At 53.4% G+C, this 13446-nt stretch overlaps 1 protein-coding gene across 6 annotated transcripts in view; it reads left to right on the top strand.

Annotated features, from left to right (window-relative positions):
* Positions 1 to 344: 344 nt before the first annotated feature.
* Positions 345 to 13446, top strand: part of PAX8 (paired box 8) — a 49576-nt gene continuing 36474 nt past the window's right edge. For all 6 annotated transcript variants that reach the window (XM_045580974.1, XM_045580975.1, XM_045580977.1 and 3 more), the window contains exons 1-2: positions 345 to 460; positions 789 to 891. In XM_045580974.1, the coding sequence (XP_045436930.1) occupies positions 867 to 891 (25 nt within the window). In that variant the 5' untranslated portion in view covers positions 345 to 460; positions 789 to 866. The remainder of the gene's footprint in view (positions 461 to 788; positions 892 to 13446) is intronic.

Raw genomic sequence — 13446 nt, forward strand, 5'->3', positions numbered from 1 at the left:
GGCTGCTTGCCCAAGAGCAGACCAGGAGCGAGAGGGTATGCCCAGCAGCTGTGTCTCTCACTTCTGGTGGCCAGTGACCTGGGAGGACCCAGAGACCCTCACCTCCAGGCCTGAGGTCTCCATCGCACTCCTTGAATGTCTCCAGGCCTGCTGAGGTAGGGCTCAGCTGCCTCCCTCTCCTCTCTGCTGGAAACAGAAGCTCCAGAGAATGTTTCTAACTCCTGAGTCCACTCAGCCATGTCCCCCTTGCAAAATCCTCCCCTTCCCGCACCCCCCTGCACCCAGCCAGCCAATCCGCGGGCTGCGAGCCTCTCCAGACCCTTGTCTCAGGGCCCTGGCGGGATAAAACCGGTAGCGATGCCTGGTGGATAGGAACAAACTTGGGACCAAGGAGAGACGCAGGCACAGGGCACCCTCGCAGCAGCGGACAGGGCACTGAGGGCCAGAGGCCGCAGGCCAGGTAAGCTGCACTGAAAGCTTCCTGCGGAGAAGGATGACGACTGGGGAAGGGAGAGGGTCCCAAGAAGCGTTTTTTCCTCCCAAGTTAAACTGGATGGGGTCGGCGAGGCAGAGGAAGGGGGCCCCCCAGGCTGGAGTTGGGAGCTTGTTGGCAGACCCCCTATCCCGGACCCTCCCGTCCCACATGTGCTTGCTAGGCCAGGCTGAGCTTGGCCACACTTTACTAAACCCTCAGACTCCTGTCACGAAGCGAAAGTCAGGGGGACAGGGCCTGGGTGAAGGACTAAGGCGGCAGACGCGCTCTCACGCCCTTTCCCTTGGGCCTGCAGGGCAGCGGCGCGGCGGATGCGGCAGGGACCTGCGTGAGGACTCCCTGAGCCTCGCACGGGCCACGAGTGATCCTCAGGATGCCTCACAACTCCATCCGATCCGGTAAGGACGCGAGTGGCCGGACCCCAGCCCTGGATCGCCTTGTGTCCCTGCGTGCGCTGGGGGCAGCGGGGCTGGGGGCGTGCGCGCCGGACTCGCGGGACCCCCCTTCCTGAGGACTCGCAAGGGGTGCCTTGGGGCCTGGCTCTCCGCGGCGGCCGCCTCGCTGTTTTCTCCAGCTCTGAGGTCCCCTCACCCCGCGGTGCTGCCAGTGCAGGCCTGGGTTTCTGCGGGCCACACGGAGGGGTGAAGAGCTCTCCGCGGGTCGGAGAGGTGTTCCTCGCACCCACCCTGGCTGGCATGGCGGTGAGGGTGGGCCGGCCGTGCGCTGCTGGACTTGCAGTTCCCTTGTCCCGACCACCAAGCGCTTGTCCGGATGCGCGCAGCTCTCTTGGATCCCCGGGCGCGACTGGGAGCCAGCACACCTCTCCAGTCCTTCTGAAAGGAGGCCGTGTTTAGGGGCCTGGGGATTCTGAGTGAGCTCGGGGTGCAGACTCCTGGCCGAGCACGGGGCAGGAGGGGAGCAGCGGGGGCGCGGGGCGCCTGGGCTTCTGGGACTGAGCTCCCGCGGAGGGAACCTCTTCCCGGATAGCGCCTGGCCTAGGGCCTTCAAAGGCGCTCAGTGTCCCTAGCCTCCGCACCTGCTCTCTCTTTCTCCTGGGCCGAGCTAGGCCGGGGCGGAGTGAGGGATGAGGGTCTCTGCTGGGCAGGTGCCCTAGGATCGGGCTGGTGGGCTCACTGGGCACGGCCTCGGGGCGCGCAGCAAGTGCGGGCAGCGGCCTGGGCCGGCCGCGGTGATGGATGGAGCCGGGTTGGCCCCCCGGGAAGGCGATTTATGGGGCCAGGGCGCAGCGCTATCGATTTGGGCCGGCGAAGTGAGAGGAAATCAATATTTCAGATGAATTCTCAGCGAATATGAAGTCCGCTCGGCAAACGGGACATTTGTTATAATAAGGAGGTCGGGTCCGAGCAGCGCGGGGCTGAGATCTCTATTTAGCGGAGCGCTCTGCGCGCAGCCTCCAATCCGCCGGCCCAGGCTCCGGGGTGTGGGGCTCGGGGAGACTAGGGGTGGGAGCGCAGGTATCTTACTCTGGTTGGCTGCCTGGCGGAGACGAGTCAGCAGGACCCCACCCCCACACTGCTGTCAGTCCTGGGGCGCAGGTCCAAAACCTCGAGACCCTTCCGGAGCCCGGGTCCGAGCGGGTCTGCCCAGCACCGCTTGCCCAGCGGCGCCCGGGAGCCACGCGCGCTCCTGGGCCACTTTCGGGGGCCAGAGAGGTATTTGGCCCTTTAGCCTTCAGCCAAAACAGGTACAATCCTGGGTGTCGCCCCGCGAGAGCAGGACCGGCTCTCAGGCCCAGCGCCAGGGTGCGGGATCTCGCCCCAGGCTGGTCCAGCCTTTTCAGCTGGGCTCCGAGTCATTCTCCAGTCCGAAGCCAGCCCGCCCGCCCCACTCTGCCCCGACCTTTCTGGAGGCGGCAGGAGTGGGTGTTCTCGGACCCCGAATTTACTGCGCCGGACCAGACCCTTTGGGAAATAAGGCAACATTGCCATTCCCTGGGCTGGCTTGATTTTGTTTTCGCTACTTATTTCCATTCTAGAAGCAATCATTAGACTAAATGGAAATAAAGGAAAGAAAAAAGGACACAATTTGTTTTCATTGTAAATCATCAAGGAGCCCAGATGCTGCTCGGATTCCCGAGAGCTTAGAAGCAACTCGCCCTCGGTCTGGGGAGGGAGCGGAGCACCGGCGGGGGAGGGTCCGGAGTTTTCCCTCTGGGGGGGTGGGCGAGAGGGACTTCTTTTCTCTTTCCCCCCCCCCCCCCACACACACATACACCAAAAACAAAGAAAGAAAGCCGAGCGGAAAGGAGAAGGAGACTTTTCCCTTCCGTTTAATGCAATAGTAACACAACAGAAGAGAACTGCCTAAAATGCGGCTCAGAGGGTCTGGCCACCCTGCTTCTCTTATAAATTCTCTGTTGACTTAGCATCGAGGATCCTGTCTTTCTCATCAGTTTACCGGACGGTGTTGCCTTGTCTGTGGAGCTCACTCAGTTCATACTCTGCCATTCCTGGTTTTGTACGCCTATTTCTGGCTTCGGTGTTAGGTGTTATCGGCTTCTGTCTCCCTGCACTTCCATTTCTGAGGGGCTTCACCTGGAGACTCCCACCTAGGTTTCCTCTGGGGAAGACAGAGCTCAGGCCTCCGGCAGCCCCTGGAGCGGGGAGCCAGGCGGGCTCCCCTTTCCAGCGACACTGGCGCACGCGCAGGTTTCTGCGTGTCCTGTGCGCCTCTGCCCTGGGCCACCAGCCCACCCTCGGCTTTCTCTGGGCTGGTCTTACTTTCTGTAAATATCTATGTACATGTTTTTCACAGCTTTATGCTGAAGGGATGTGGAGAGCGATAGCGAATTATTCTGGTGTGCACTGCTTAGCAATGGGCTGAACCTTCCCTATAACCTAGTGGGAATTTTGTAGCATCGGGGACCAAAGATCCTCTCAAGCAAAAATATTTTTTAAATATTCAAGACGGGTGGGAAATGATAAATGCCACATAAATATTAAAAGGCAAACAATACTGTACCTTTGAAGAAGAGAGTTTATCAAGCAGGCCGTCATTAAAAGTTATGTGGAACTACTCTGGCAACCTTGTGTGCAGGGCTCCTGAAAACGGGATATTCAAGCGATGAAATGAGACCAGATGCTGGAGGAGCATGCCTCTAACGCCCCAGATTTGAGGTGGGAAACCCCGGGTTTTAGAAAGGAGCAAATTGCATTTGGGGAGGGTGCGTTTTCTTCCCAAGTTTCTAGCCTGGGATGAAAATAAGGCCTTCTGGGATGGACGCTCTCTGGAAGAGCATAAAGAGGTATTGGGGTTCCCCAATTCATCTTTGTTTCAAGGCGGTCCATCCTCCCACCCTCCTCAATGCAAGTTAATTAGGAGATAATTTAGCTACCTTGCGAATTAGTTTTAAGATAAGTATCTTTTCAAGCTTTGTCACTTTAATTGCCCCACTGATGGATAAGAAGTAATTATTTCTAATTGACACTTTTTTGATGTCATTGGAAGCATTTATTTGGGACCTTTTTGGGGGGCTGGGAGGAAAGTTAATTAAATTTATCGGTCTGTACCCAAAAGGACTCTGCCCAGTTTTGCTAAAGAGGACAAAGGAAGGGAAGGAACACAGCACAAAAGTCAATCTCGTGGAATTTTAATTATGAAGAGATATTTCTGTTCAAAGGAGAGCATCTGCCAATATAACAGTGTGTCAGAACTTTGTATTAGGTCTCCGATCTCCAGTTTTAACGGGTGCACTTTTTGCGGGGTTATGTTTCCCCTCGGCTATGCAGTCCTCACGATCCCTTTATGTGCTGACTTCATCCTGGCAATTACTCTGCTTTGTAACTAAATTTTATAAAAAGTAAAGTCAACAGAACTCAGGGTGCTTTGAACAAATGGCATTATTTTTGTAAGAGCGAATTGCAAAAAGGATATACCAATGGTCCTCCTTGTTCTGTAATTATTGATAGGGTTGAGTATAAAGGTGAAACTTTACTTATGGTGTGACATGCCTTTTCACATCCAAACCTCGGAGCAAACAGCTTAATCATTCACATCCTCCAGAATATGTTACTGAGAAAGGCAAAGAATTTGAAAAAGAAAGAAAGACTCTGGAAGGAGACCAGGGGAGAGGACTCAGGAGAAGGTGGCCGGAAAATAAAAATGAAAGAACTTATTTGAGAAGCAAAGGTAGCCAGGTGCGAGGAACCATGGCTATTCTAAGAAAATTGAAATGCTACCTCAGAGCACATCCTTTTGAATAGGATTCCTACTGCCGCCCCTAAGTAACCCCCAACCACCACTGGAACCCCCCACCTCCTGGGCATAAAAAGAGGCAGCATCTTGGGGAGCCAGCTGGTCTGGATCTCTGGTGTCTAGATTGCAGAATCCTGATTTGTGTCCGTGAAAAGGAGCAGGAGCTGTGCACTGAGCTGGGGGGAGCGGGGGCTTATAAACAGATTTGCGTGTTTTATTATTAAAGCCCCTTCGGTCTTCTTTCCTACTTGTGTACCCACAATCTTTTTGTGGATAGACTTGTGACTCGCTGACATAGAAGGGTATTTCCACACTAGCCCAGAGCACACACCTGGACTGAGAGCGGACTGAGAGCAGTACAATCAGACAAGGTTTCCCCCACCCCACCCCACCCCCGCCACACACACACACACACACACACACACACACACACACACACCCTAGTCAGGCTAATTGCAGCCCATGCCTTTTTCAATCATTTATGTGTAAAGTCTTGTCTGCTTTTAATGCCGTTTCTCCTGGATTACGTGGAGCTGCAAGAATGAGGAAACATTTTAGATGAAAAAGAAATTTAAGACATACAAACAGCAGATAAAAATCACATACCAACCTCACTGTTAGTGAAACTGAAAAATATATAAATAATGCCCCCAAAAAAATCAGCAAGGGAGAGTTTAGTAATGGAAAATTCCCCTGCAATGAAAACAGTAATTCAGTGTAGATATGCCTGAATGAATTAGCATTTATTAATTGGTTCTCATAAAAACAATGTATGTGTGTGTGGTTGCAGGTGTGTTTAGAGTATCGATTTTTCATAGGAAAAGTTTTTCAAATCTTCATATTAAATGATGCAGTGATCACATTCTATTTTGCAAAATGTCCCGGTTCTCTCACTGGTGACTTTCACCTGCACACAAGGAATCTGGGGGTAAGGAGAGGAGTCCCCTTTAGAAGAGAAGAATAAAGCTTCCCCTCTTATCTTAGGACATTTCCCAGTGGCATCAGTAAGGGACATACTGGTAGAGAGTCTACTATGCTTAGAGACACCCAGACTTGTCCTAGGTGGCTTATCTGCTGTGGGGCACACCTTCTTGAGGCAGAGGGCTGCTCCGCAAGTGCCCCACCCCCAGCCTGCACCGGTCTCCTCCCAGCTCAGGCAGCAAGTGCCCTTTGTAATCTCCGGAGGAGCTTGCTGGGCTTGACTGTGAGGGATGTGTTTCCTCTCTCGCCACAGTTGGCCTGTCTTCAGTTCTAAGCATTTAAAGCTGCTGTATTTATTGGTCCAAGAGGTACCGAGCTCCCAGTAGCACAGAGGAAGCTTTGAGCTCAGTGCTTCTGAATACACAAGGAACCGAAGGATAAAAGAAACAATTTGTTTACGGAGAAAAAGGTGATTGAAAAAGGAGGGGGCAGGGGGATGCGCCCTCATTCAGGACTGCACTCTGCTTTTGTTGAGACTTGGGGAAAGGCTGAGTCTCCACTCTCTTCAGAGATAGAACTTGAGGATGCAAAACACCCTCTAAAGAGAGGAGAACGCACCCACAGGCAGCCCAGGTTCACAGGACAGGGCGCTTAAGGACATTCCGCTTGGGGATGGGATATGCGCAGTGACTCTTTTCAGCAGAGGGGGTGGGATTCTCTTTGCGGGAAGGGGTACAGAGAACCAAAATCCAAGGGTTTCTATTCCTGAACACTCTCCCAGCCCATGCTCAGTGACGGGGTGGAGGGTCTGGTCAGGGTTGGGCAGAAGCAGCACCCTTCCTTATGAGTCTGTGGCCAGGGCACCTTTAAGGAGATCATTGAAGGTTTGTAATTATTTCCTCACGGCCAGACTGGGGGCCCGCAAGCCAGTTTGGATTTATGAAAGCTCCTTCCCCAGCCGGTGGGGGGACATGATGAGCAGCTGTCCCTTACACAGGCTACGCATCAGAGCAGTCTTCCTGGGGCAGTTTCTGTTTTACATGCACAACTCGCGTGCGTTGCTGAGTCTGGCTTCACAGTGACCGCGGCCCCTCTCCAGGCATCTCCTTCCTGAGGCGGTCAGTCCCCCAGGCATATTTGGGTTCTGTGTCTGTGTTGATTCCTAAGCATCCTCCCATTGCCAGGAACCCCACATAAGATGCCAAGAATGGGGGAGGGCTCAGCAAGCCAGCCCCCACCGCTCCAGCTCTGCCAGCATCACGTATACCTATGGAAAGAGCTCAGTGTGCCCGGCACCAGCGAGCGGCCAGCAAATGGAAGTGGGTATGGGATTCTGCTGGAGAGACGTGCCCACCCTCCTCTCATTCTCCGGACACTCCCAGGCAGGAGGTGTGACTGTCGCTTGAACAGAAGCAGAGGCAGTTGCTGCTCACTGCTCCCTCCCAATGCCCAGCTGGTCACAACTCCCTGCGGTACCAGATGGTTTGCACCTGCAACTCCATTGGGAACTCTGGCCACAGCCCTTGTATGGCAGCAGGTGTGACAGGCAGGGCCTTTGGTCTCTCAGCTTGATTTCCTCATCAATGTCCCCAACTCTCCAGCTCAACCAAAACACCCCCTTTCCAGTGTCGTTCTCAGAGAAATGATCTCTATCTGGGCATAACTCCCAGAGGTCCCTATGAGGAGGAAGGAGAAGATCAACCAGCAGGAAAGGCAGAGAGAGGGGCTTTTTTTCTTTTAAAATATATTTTTAATGATTTCAGAGAAAAAGGGAGAGGCAGAGAGACAGATGGAAACATCAATGAAGAGAATCATTGATCGACTGCCGCCTGCATGTCCCCTACTGAGGGTTGAGCTCACAACTCGAGCATGTGCCCTTGACCAGAATCGAACCTGGGACTCTTCAGTCCATAGGTCGACGCTCTAGTCACTAGGGCGAGAGGGGCTTTCTTTGAATACATCCTCCCAGGGTGCTATGTTCCCACCTGCGCATGCACACATACACACACACACACACACACACACACACACACACATACACCAAAAAACAAACAAACAAACAAAAAAAACTACCCACAAGCACCTTAATAAATCACAGGCCATACTCATGGGGAGTCTTCAAGCCACACTTGGGCTGCCTTTTGGGTCCATTTCACAAATTAATGGTCCAGTGGGTGTGATGAAATCAGCTTCAGAGTTACTGAGAGACCCATCCGTGAAGTCCCGGCTCACCATCAGGCCCCCAGGCAGCGAGTGGTGGCACTCGAGGTGCTGGATCCCAGTTCTCCAAATTCAGGCTCAGCTCTTCTGCTGTTTCCTCAGGGGCCCTCCACGTGAGTCCAAAACCCAGGCCGGAGCTCCTGCGGAGCCTCATGGAACACTGACAGAAAAGAGGTTTCATTTTAATGTTCAGTTTTTTGTTATGTGGAGTGGCCGGGGCATTTCACCAATGAAAACCCTTCTGTAGTTCAAACAATTCCTTTCCTCCCTTATTTTCACTCTGTGCTTTCTCCCACCGTCAGCTACAGGCACATCAGCATTGTCTTCCGCAGGGTTCTCCTAAGTGGCCTTGGAGCGACCTGAGTGCTTAGTGCTGATTAGTCCCCTGGGACATATTGTCGTTGTCAGACCAGCGCAGAAGAGAGGTCAGGGAGCTGGCTGGGTGACGGGTTCCAGAGAGAAACAGCTTAATCTGCTGTCATCATGGGAACTGTGCACCTGCACAAATCCAGGGCCTTCTGTGTGTTTTGACTTTTGGCTTCTCTGGGAGGACAGCAGAATCATTATTCCAGAGTGAATGCAGGTGTTATGAGTAGAGTTTGGAAGTCACTGTGGAGCAGGCCCTGTGGCAGCCTCCCCATCTCTGCAGGGGCTGGCCTGGGAGGCTTTGACCTTGACCTGCCCTTGCTGCTTTCTCCCTGTGTGACCTGAGGCAAGTCAACTGTCTCTCTGGCCTTGAATTTCCTCATCTGTATAAATTAGGAGGATGGTTTGGGCTTCCAGGAAGTAGTGAAAGGTAGACCAGATCCTCACCTGGCACACAGCAGCTCCTCATGTACCTTCCCTCCTCTGTACAGCGGTCACCAGGGAGAAGTCTCCAACAACCCTCCAGGGAAGATGCCCAAACCCTACAGTTTCTGAAGATTTTCTGTGAAACTCCCTGAATAACTTGAAATCCAGTGTTGACCCACTCGCAACTATATTGCCGTTCAATTTTAGGATAGACCTTCTCTTTATAAAAAAAAAATACATTTTTATTGATTTCAGAGAGAAAAAAAGAAGGGAGAGAGAGATAGAAACATCATTGATGCATTGTCTCCTGCACCCCCTCTCCCCTCAACTGGGGATTGAGCCCACAACCCGGGCATGTGCCCTTGACTGGAATCGAACCTGGGACACACACACACACAGACACACACACACACACAGTCCGCAGGCCAATGCTCCATCTACTGAGCCAAACCAGCCAGGGCAGGACAGACACTCTCATATTGCACATAGACAAAATGAAAGACTCCCGCCCAGGGGTTTTGGACTGAATGAAAGGCTATGTATGTGGGAAGAGCTGGTTCGGAGCTGTGACCATGATCAGCGGCTACGCAGCCCCGTCTAGAAAAGCACTTTTTTTTTTTAATTGATTTTTTACAGAGAGGAAGGGAGAGGGATATACAGTTAGAAACATCGATGAGAGAGAAACATCGACCAGCTGCCTCCTGCACACCCCCTATTGGGGATGTGCCCACAACCAATGTACATGCCCTTGACCGGAATCGAACCTGGGACCTTTCAGTCCACAATCCGATGTCTATCCACTGAGCCAAACTGGTTTTGGCTAGAAAAGCACTTCTTGTTTCGTTTTAGGGGAAGATGCAGTGTAGGGGGAGCTCCGGGCTGGTGATAAAACGAGCTGTCCGTGGACTTTACGTTGGAATCCAGGGTATTCTAGGGCTTCAGTAGCGTTGGTCTTGGAGGAAAGATGAGCTGAGGGGGATGGGGGTGTGTGCAGCTCTCTGTGCAGGTGAGGCAGGACCACAGGAAGACCGGGTCTTCACTGACACAGGGCCATACGCTCTTTTTAAATGAGCATTTACTAATCTTCTGTCTTCTCTTCCCTCCACCTCCCTTGCCCTCCATCTCATATTTCTCTATTTTGTGTAATAATAACCCAGCTTTGGCATGACAGCAAACCCTGGGTGACATTTCAAAGCTGTGACTAGCTGAGCACCAGGTCACTGGCCCCAGCTCTGTGTTGCTCTCCAGCACCAAGATTGCTGTCAACATGGAGGTGGCAGGAATGGGGTGACCATCAGACGGCTCCTAGGTGTCTAGCTGTGGCTTTGATGCGGGAACCAGGAGGAGGAAGGAGGCTGCGAGGGACAATGTCTGAGCAGGAGAGGTACAGACTCAGGCTGGTAGGCTCCCTCAGTGTAACGGGCTGCCACTGTGTGCAGGTGCCACGAAGGGTGAGCAGCTCCTTCAGGCTGGAACCTGATTCCCTCACATGGACAGGCCACCAGCAGGAGGGGAGAAGTCAGACCAAACAAGTCAGTGAGGGAACAAGGGCTGGGAACTAAGAGCCTGGTAGGTGGGCACACCAAAGCCATTTGAATGGTCAGCCAGTACAGCCACACCATTGTCCACATCAGGTAAACCTCATTCCACCTGGAGCCTGCCGGAGCCTGGTGCTCCCTGTTGGAGGAAGTAGGGTCAGCAGACTCTGCCTCGGTCTCCCCTAGCTCTTGCCATGGAGACGGGCCCACTTCTGCCAAATCAAACGCTTGCTGGACACTCCAATGCCAAACCCTGGTGCCTTTGGAGGTTTGCAGATGGCAGGATGCCCCTTGGGCCTCTCAGCTCCTTGACAGAGTGACAAGGCCAGGGCCCTTCCAGTCCTCATCTTCTGTGATGACATGGCACTGTGTAATAATAACCCAGAATATACATTATATGTAATAATATTTGCCAGGAGGATCCCATGGCCCCCCTCTGCTGCCACAGAGCCTTCTGGTCAGGTGTCTCTGCCTGGGCCTCAGGCGCACCCTTTAGCAGTGGGCCTGGCTCTCAGGAGTCCTGCTGATAGCAGCTCGTTCACTGTCCTCAGGGCCTGTTGGCTGGAAGCAGTCCATCTCGCTGAGAGACCTGAGGCCAGGAGCACACTGTGCCCCTGCTCACGCCGCTGTCCGTCCCGCCTCTGGAAGTCACTGTCTGTACCTCAGTGTAGATACAATTGTGCACAACCTCCTGTTGTGTGTGCGTGTCCACCATGTCCCCACGCCAATGGTGCCTGTCTTGAGGGGAGGGTGACTGTCTGTCCCCCTTGTTGGCTGGGCCTTTGGATTGGGGAGTTGGATGCACCTGGTTTTGCTCCCCCTTCCACCACTTCCACCTGTGTGACCTCCCCAGGAAAGGAGACTCGTGGCTCTGGCCTCTGCGTCTGCCAAGGACTAAAAGCTCATGTTTATAAAACGCTGAGTCACGGGCTCCCCACATCCTCAGAGCTGAGGCCTCTGCAAACCCTTTCTTTCTCCCACACCCCAAGGCCCCAGCCCTTCACTGTTATGGCCTGATTTGCCCTCTGTTGGTGTAGCGATGTTTACCTCTGTGGCTCTCACCTTGTGCACTTGAGCTACCTGAGTGCCTGGGAGGATGTACCTCACACCTCCCAGGAGTTTCATGGACTCTGGTTACACCCATAGTCCACCTGGACCCACAGTTGGTCCAAGCTAGAAGGGGATCCAAGACAAGGAAACAGAGACCCAGAAAGGCGTGCCTTGCCCAGACCCGACAAGTGTCGAGGCAGAGCAGAGCCTCCACGCTGAGAGCCAGGGCTTCTTCTGAGCCTGCCTTTCAGAGCATGCACAGGGCAGAGTGAGGGCTGGCCTGAGCCTGAGCACTGAGGGCAACCTGTTCCTAGCTGGCACCCACCCCCGGGAATGGAAAGGGGCCTCTGATGATGTGGACTGGTGAGCTGTACACACGGACATGCACACACACACATACGTATCCATAACATGCACACAAAACACACAAAGTCACAAACATACTCATGTATGCACACATAGACACAACACATTCTCATGCATACAACTGTACGTACACACACACACACACACACACACACACACACACACACACACAGCCAAGGCTGGGGCTAGAGTGCGGCACGAAGGAACCCAGGCTGAAAAATGGAGGAGGCTCTCTCTCACCAGCTCACGCAAGGGCAGGGCTGGCCTGAGAGCGGGGCCTCCTTACATTTTGTGCCCTGGGCGTCTGCTGTCCTCCCCCAGGCTCCTGGGTATGACATAACGCACACTCACACACGCAGTATTCATCCTTCAAGCAAGAACACAGGGTGAAGAAGCACTGACAAAAATAGGAATTGCAGAATGCTGTCCTAGGTCTGTGGGTGAAGAAAACGAAGGCCAGGCCAGCCCCTGCTCTCAGAGACGCTGAGAGGCGAGGCCGTGAAGTCAGGGAGCAGTGGATGAGTCCAGGTTGAGTCCGTGCTGCTGAGAAGGCTCCCACAGTGGACATAGTAGGGAAAATGGAGTCCAAGACATGGGGAAATCAGCTCTGGTCAGTAGACCAACTCTGGTCAGCTTAGGCATGAGGTCACTGACCTGTGACCTTTCAGTTCTTCCGGCCTTGGGTTTGAAGCCTGAGCAGAGGAACTGTGGCTGGCAGCCATACCTCCTCTCTGCCCCTCACCTCCCACTTGACTTTCAGGACATGGGTGGTCCTGGGGCCCCAGGTGAGACCCTGGGACAATCATTTGCACAGGTCACTCATCTGCCAGTGACAGGTCAGCAAGCAGTGCTGGTCTCAGGGATTCATGGTGGCTCTGCCCAGGTGGGGACAGGCTGTCATCAGGTGGGTGGGCAGCAGCAGGACTTGCCTGTTCTAGAGTCCGGTCTCCTGTTCCTCTAGGAACGACAACACTGAGGGCAGGTGGCAGCGGGGCTGTCCCCGGCCAGCTCCTCTGCTCAGATCCTGAGAATGTCTCCCCAGCATGCTGTCCTCACGGGGTTCCCGGATCTCTGCCCTGAGCCCCAGCCCAGCCGGCACCCAGTGAATGTGTTCTGTTCCTAAATCCCTCCAGAAGGGCGAGTGTGGGCCTGTCTCAGGGATGCAGGAGCCATGCAGTTGCAGAGCCAAAATGGCCTGATTATTCCACACCATGGCGTCATCACGATGCTTCAGACATTTGATTGACAAGTGTTTGTATACGTTGCCCTAGTCAGCGACTCTCAAATAACGCTTCCTGCAGAGGGGGCATAGGTGCTGGTCCAAGTAATGACACTGAACCATGGGGGCAGGAAAACTGACATTGGTGGATAAACACTTTTGCACTGAAATATAATTCTGTATCACTGATGGCCGCAGCCTCGTATTCCTCAGGGCCTCAGATCTGAAGGAGCAACACAGGGTAGTGGTAGTGCCTGCCTTAGTGAGCTCCTGTTCTTGGTGCTCTTTGCACCAATATCAGAGTACCAGTGTGGTTAAGATCTCTGATTCGCAGTCACCTCCTCACTGGGTATTTCCTCAGTGCATGTGCAGGGAGAGAGGAGAGAAAGAGAGAGAGAGAGAGAGAGAGAGAGAGAGAGAGAGAGAGAGAGAGAGAGAACATTGCTGTCTCTTCCTTCTCTTATAAGGGCACTAATCCCATCATGGGGCCCCACCCTCATGACCCCACCTAACTCTAATTGCCTCCCAAAGGCTCCACCTTCAAACACCATTTATGTTGGAGGTTAAGGGCTTTAACATGTGAATGGGGGGAGGGGCCTGGGGGGGAAGAGAGACACACACATTCAGTCTAT

The sequence above is a fragment of the Pipistrellus kuhlii genome, unplaced genomic scaffold (genome assembly GCF_014108245.1).
Source record: "Pipistrellus kuhlii isolate mPipKuh1 unplaced genomic scaffold, mPipKuh1.p scaffold_m20_p_13, whole genome shotgun sequence".
Classification (NCBI taxonomy): domain Eukaryota; kingdom Metazoa; phylum Chordata; class Mammalia; order Chiroptera; family Vespertilionidae; genus Pipistrellus; species Pipistrellus kuhlii.